This window comes from Procambarus clarkii, chromosome 78 (assembly GCF_040958095.1).
Source record: "Procambarus clarkii isolate CNS0578487 chromosome 78, FALCON_Pclarkii_2.0, whole genome shotgun sequence".
NCBI classification, from domain to species: Eukaryota; Metazoa; Arthropoda; class Malacostraca; order Decapoda; family Cambaridae; genus Procambarus; species Procambarus clarkii.
This window is the reverse complement of record NC_091227.1, coordinates 13,593,323-13,600,261: the sequence shown is the minus strand read 5'-3', so window position 1 is coordinate 13,600,261 and position 6,939 is coordinate 13,593,323. Positions and strand designations below refer to the sequence as shown.

General features: G+C 50.7%; 2 protein-coding genes across 2 annotated transcripts in view; both read left to right on the top strand.

The window, feature by feature from the left end:
- Nucleotides 1–6,939, top strand: part of LOC123746147 (protein draper) — a 691,165-nt gene that overhangs the window by 98,538 nt on the left and 585,688 nt on the right. The window lies entirely within an intron of this gene.
- LOC138357492 (uncharacterized) lies at nt 1,072–2,148 on the top strand. Its single transcript, XM_069314350.1, has one exon. It carries the CDS (start codon nt 1,072–1,074, stop codon nt 2,146–2,148), a length of 1,077 nt encoding a protein of 358 aa, XP_069170451.1.

The window sequence follows — 6,939 nt, the reverse complement described above, 5'->3', positions numbered from 1 at the left end:
GGCGCCTGGGGTCCTAAGTTAGCGGCGCCTGGGGCACTAAGTTAGCGGCGCCTGGGGTCCTAAGTTAGCGGCGCCTGAGGTCCTAAGTTAGCGGCGCCTGGGGTCCTAAGTTAGCGGCGCCTGGGGTCCTAAGTTAGCGGCGCCTGAGGTCCTAAGTTAGCGGCGCCTGGGGTCCTAAGTTAGCGGCGCCTTGGGTCCTAAGTTAGCGGCGTCTGGGGTCCTAAGTTAGCGGCGCCTGAGGTCCTAAGTTAGCGGCGCATGGGGTCTTAAGTTAGCGGCGCCTGGGATCCTAAGTTAGCGGCGCCTGGGGTCCTAAGTTAGCGGCGCCTGGGGTCCTACGTTAGCGGCGCCTGAGGTCCTAAGTTAGCGGCGCCTGGGGTCCTAAGTTAGCGGCGCAAGGTGACTCCCGCTCATAAACTACCAATATTGGACTGTTTGTTGCGTCGTAACTTGGCAGCACAAGAGGCGGAGACTGAGTCCTCTGGAGAGTTATGTAGTATCACTTCTTCCCTCCACACTGTGTGTGTGTGCGTGCGTGTGCGTGCGTGCGTGTGTGTGTGTGTGCGTGTGCGTGTGTGTGCGTGTGTGTGTGTGTGTGTGTGTGTGTGTGTGTGTGTGTGTGTGTGTGTGTGCGTGCGTGCGTGCGTGCGTGCGTGTGTGTGTGTGAGTGTGTTTTAAACAGCTGTCTAACTCCAAGGAACCTATTTTACAGCTAGGTAACAGGGGGGGGGGGCATCAGAGTGAAATAAATTCTGCCCATTTGTTTCCGCCACCCGGAATCGAACCCGGACCCTAGGATTACGAGTCCAGAGCGGTGTCTACTTAGCTATCAGGTCCCTGTGTGGGTGTGTGTGAGAGTCAGCGAACAGAATGGATTCGTCAGCAAAACGCAAGACAGTTTCTAAAATACACAGGAAAATGATCTATAATCAGATCAGTGACGACGCTTAGACCTGGCGAAGGGGAGCCGTGATCGATTGCATTGTAGCAGTGACTTCATCACAGAGCAGTGACCTACAATTACAGTGCAAAGGGTCAATGGAGATTTCCATGGTCGTTAATTATGAAACCATGGTTCCCTCTTTAAAAAAAATATATAATACCAGTGAACTCTCCCACAACAGTCGACCCCCCCACAACTGTCGACCCTTCCTCAACAGTCGACCCTTCCTCAACAGTCGACCCTCCCTCAACAGTCGACCCTTCCTCAACAGTCGACCCTTCCTCAACAGTCGACCCTTCCACAACAGTCGACCCTTCCTCAACAGTCGACCCTCCCTCAACAGTCGACCCTTCCTCAACAGTCGACCCTTCCTCAACAGTCGACCCTTCCACAACAGTCGACCCTTCCTCAACAGTCGACCCTTCCTCAACAGTCGACCCTCCCTCAACAGTCGACCCTTCCTCAACAGTCGACCCTTCCACAACAGTCGACCCTTCCTCAACAGTCGACCCTTCCTCAACAGTCGACCCTTCCTTAACAGTCGACCCTTCCACAACAGTCGACCCTTCCTCAATAGTCGACCCCCCCACAACAGTCGACCCTTCCTCAACAGTCGACCCTTCCTCAAAAGTCGACCCTTCCTCAATAGTCGACCCCCCACAATAGTCGACCCTTCCTCAATAGTCGACCCTTCCTCAACAGTCGACCCTCCCACAACAGTCGACCCCCCCACAACAGTCGACCCTTCCTCAACAGTCGACCCTTCCTCAACAGTCGACCCCCCCACAACAGTCGACCCTTCCACAACAGTCGACCCTTCCTCAACAGTCGACCCTTCCTCAACAGTCGACCACCCCACAACAGTCGACCCTTCCACAACAGTCGACCCTTCCTCAACAGTCGACCCTTCCTCAACAGTCGACCCCCCCACAACAGTCGACCCTTCCACAACAGTCGACCCTTCCTCAACAGTCGACCCTTCCTCAATAGTCGACCCCCCCACAACAGTCGACGCCCCACAACAGTCGACCCTTCCACAACAGTCGACCCTTCCTCAACAGTCGACCCCCCCACAACAGTCGACCCTTCCACAACAGTCGACCCTTCCTCAACAGTCGACCCCCCCACAACAGTCGACCCTTCCACAACAGTCGACCCTTCCTCAACAGTCGACCCTTCCTCAACAGTCGACCCTTCCTCAATAGTCGACCCCCCCACAACAGTCGACGCCCCACAACAGTCGACCCCCCACACAACAGTCGACCCTTCCTCAACAGTCGACACCTCACCACCACCACCAGAAAAGCGAACACAGTCGACAGCCGACTGTAACATCAACAAACTTTCTCCATGGCTGGCGTATTTTACTTGCTCGAGCCGAGTTCAGACCGACTGACAAAAATCCAATTTGCTGGCTGATAAATCCATAGCTGGTAGAGTGGTCCGCTGCTGACCAGGCGAGGTCTGCCAGCCCTTCCACGAGGTCGGCTTGTACACTCAAAGAGGAGCACAGGTCATTTTCATAATTATTGGTCAATTGCCTTGTTCGTGCAAGCAGCAGTGTGTAGTGTTGACTGTTTATATTTCTTTCACAGTACTGACAGTACAGTGAAAGTACTTTCTTTAACTTCATTTTGTTGTTTGAAAAGCTGTTACAAACTTCGTTTTGTCGACGATGAAATTTTTGTATATGTTTAAGATTTGTGTGTGATAAGCATTTGGTAAAGTTAAGGGTATTCCTGCACTTTGGGAAGTTCAAGGTATACCTTTAAGTCCCTCCAGAGCTTATTGAGTGTGTTATAAGGGTATCGGAATAGAGGATTAGTGGTGTTGTAAGTTCAGAGATTGAGTGCCTCGGATGCTCGCTGGGAGGATGTCTGTATGAGAAGGTGTACTCGGCCCAGGTACAGGGCAGAGTACCTGCTACACAGTACCTCAACAGCCTGGGTGTGTGTACTCACCTGTGCAGGCGATGAGTCACAATAAAGTGGCTAAAGTATGTTAACCAGACCACACACTAGAAGGTGAATGGACGACGACGTTTCGGGCCGTCCTGGACCATTCTCACAAGCGACTTGAGAATGGTCCAGGACGGACCGAAACGTCGTTGTCCCTTCACCTTCTAGTGTGTGGTCTGGTCAACAAAATGTACTCACCTAGTTGTGCTTGCGGGGGTTGAGCTCTGGCTCTTTGATCCCGCCTCTCAACCGTCAATCAACTGGTTTACCGATTCCTGAGCCTACTGGGCTCTATCATATCTACATATGAAACTGTGTATGGAGTCAGCCTCCACCACATCACTTCCTAGTGCATTCCATCCGTTAACTGCTCTAACACTGAAACAAATTCTTTTTAATGTCTCTGTGGCTCATCTGGGTACTAAGTTTCCACCTGTGTCCCCTTGTTCGTGTCCCACCCCAGTGATCTATATGTAGCTGTACTGAGGTAGTGGTCTTAACATGGGCACCAGGGGATTGGTGGCCAGGATCACTGGCCCGAGTCGGAATGATCATTATTGCCGTCACTGTAAACAAAGTGTGCTTCGGTAGTCACTGTAAACAGACCTTGAGAGTAAGTTTTCACTGTCTTTCGATCCGTGAAAATAGGAGGGGGGGGGGGAAAGAAAAAGGTTCTCTAGCCTCTGTTCCAAGATCTTCTTTATGGTGACAGAGATTGTATAAGCTCTTAAAGTTTCCTTTCTGCCCTCCCCCACCCATCACAACATTAGAAGAATTGATTTGACAGTCTGAAACTTATCTTTCAGAAAATTAATAAACTGCCGCACGAAGTTATGGACTGCTGCTCTATTAGCATGCGTGAAGCGTTCTAGATTGTTAAGGGAGATAGATGATATGACGCCATTAAATAGATTAGTGCCAATCTTGGGAGAAAAAGCAGCTTGTATGGGGGTATTTCTACCAATAATAATTTGTCTTGAAGAATGCGTGTGTAATTATCTGAAAGCAAAACAGGGACCTGAAACTCGTCCATAAACGTTGTTTTATGGATGAAATAAACAGTTGGATGTAGGTGGGGTTATCTTCTTGAGGTTATCTTGAGATGATTTCGGGGCTTTTAGTGTCCCCGCGGCCCGGTCCTCGACCAGGCCTCCACCCCTAGGAAGCAGCCCGTGACAGCTGACTAACACCCAGGTACCTATTTTACTGCTAGGTAACAGGGGCATAGGGTGAAAGAAACTCTGCCCATTGTTTCTCGCCGGCGCCTGGGATCGAACCCAGGACGACAGGATCACAAGTCCAGCGTGCTGTCCGCTCGGCCGACCGGCTCCGAGGGGACAGGGGGACCGGGGGGAAAATGGATTGTTGCATAGACTGCTGGTGGATGAGCAGGTGGATGTTGAAGTGCATGTACACGTTTGGTAATGTGCACTAATTAATCCTGCTTAATGAACACATTGTGAACATGGAGTCTGATGCTCTGGTGGGATGTTCAACGTTTACGTTTACTGCGTCACTGCTTTAATTTAGGAGCCGTGACGGACGCTACAGATGGTCGCGGGCTTAGCAAACTGTTACGACGTCTCGGGGACGTCCAGTGCTGACTGATACCAGAGTTGCTGGTGCCTTACTGACGCCAGTTGTGTGTGTGTGTGTGTGTGTGTGTGTGTGTGTGTGTGTGTGTGTGTGTGTGTGTGTGTGTGTGTGTGTGTGTGTGAGACAATAACATGAGCACTAAAATATTGCTCAACAAAATAGAACTTTAATATCAATTTCTCCAGTGGAAAAATAGCGAAATTGAAGGTTTATTGTAATACTTTACCCATTAGACAATCTCAAATTAAAGTATATATTTTGTCTGTGATAGAAAAGAGTGTGTCAACGCCCTCACGGAGATTACGTGACACGGAGACCAGTCACTAGCCACAACAGTTGCGTGAAACACCAGTAAGAGGATAAGCTATAATATGACGCGACTTAGGGCTAGCGAGGAGAGAGAGCCTCATCGTGTCTTGACAGGCTATACATAGCCTAATACCTTGTATACTCCGAGGTGTTATGTATACAGAGGAGTTAGACAGCGTCCTAAGCGCTGAAAGGATACATATTCGTTACCTAGCATCTTGTATACAATATTCTTTATGTATATGCGTTAAAAGCTTAGCATCTGGGCTTTCTCTCACTTGAGAGTCCGGTTAAACTGGCACTCAAGGCTACGTTCCTCAACACCCTTAGACAGTGCCTAATCAGTGTCACTGCCGCGCTTAACCAACAGTGAACAGCCGCGGCAGTGAAATCCTCTTTGGTACCGCGGGTGAAATATGCAAATTAGAACCATCAATATTGAGTTTTGTGTTTTACGAGATAAGCCGCGCGTCGCCGGAATAAATGCTCGGAGTTTATGTTTAATTCTTCGTAATACTGTTTAATGGAAATTTAAGGATTTGTTGGTTTAAAAAAGGCCGGATTTTTTTTTTTTATGTTGGTACATCGCTCCGGATTTGTAAGTAGTTTAGTAAGTTTAGTAGTTTAGTAGTTTAGTAGTTTAGTAGTTTAGTAGTTGTAAGAGAGTTTATATATATGTGGATGAGTTGTGTACTTGTTAGAGGGTATTCCGGTGGTTGACATGCCATTGGCTATCCAGGAGATCATCACTACCACCACCACTACTACTACCACCTCCGTCACCACCACCACTACCACTACCACTACTACTACCACCTCCGTCACCATCACCACTACTACTACCACCTCCGTCACCACCACCACTACCACTACCACTACTACTACCACCTCCGTCACCATCACCACTACTACTACCACCTCCGTCACCATCACCACTACCACTACCACCTCCGTCACCACCACTACTACTACTACCACCTCCGTCACCATCACCACCACTACTACCACCTCCGTCACCACCATCACCACTACTACCACCTCCGTCACCATCACCACTACTACTACCACCTCCGTCACCATCACCACTACTACTACCACCTCCGTCACCATCACCACCACTACTACCACCTCCGTCACCATCACCACTACTACTACCACCTCCGTCACCATCACCACTACTACTACCACCTCCGTCACCATCACCACTACTACTACCACCTCCGTCACCATCACCACCACTACTACCACCTCCGTCACCACCATCACCACTACTACCACCTCCGTCACCATCACCACTACTACTACCACCTCCGTCACCATCACCACTACTACTACCACCTCCGTCACCATCACCACTACTACTACCACCTCCGTCACCATCACCACTACTACTACCACCTCCGTCACCATCACCACTACTACTACCACCTCCGTTACCATCACCACTACTACTACCACCTCCGTCACCACCACCACCACTACTACTACCACATCCGTCACCATCACCACTACTACTACCACCTCCGTCACCACCACCACTACTACTACCACCTCCGTCACCATCACCACTACTACTACCACCTCCGTCACCATCACCACTACTACTACCACCTCCGTCACCATCACCACCACTACTACCACCTCCGTCACCATCACCACTACTACTACCACCTCCGTCACCACCACCACCACTACTACCACCTCCGTCACCATCACCACCACCACCACAAGTTTACCAGCAGCACAATCACGAAATGAGAGTTACACGACGAACTGGATTGTGAGAGTCAGTTTGGGCCAGCACATGTGCCTCCACACCTGATACTACGACCCCCCACACCTGATACTACAACCCCCCACACCTGACACTACGACCCCCCACACACCTGACACTACAACCACCAGTCCTTACATCACTGGAACCACCACCCCCTATTATTAGTGCCCTCCCCCCCTTCCATCTGACCACCTCCCCCCCCCTTCCATCTGACCACCTCCCCCCCCCCTTCCCTCTGACCACCTCCCCCACCCTTCCATCTGACCACCTCCCCCCCCTTCCATCTGACCACCTCCCCCCCCCCTTCCATCTGACCACCTCCCCCCCCCCTTCCATCTGACCACCTCCCCCCCCCC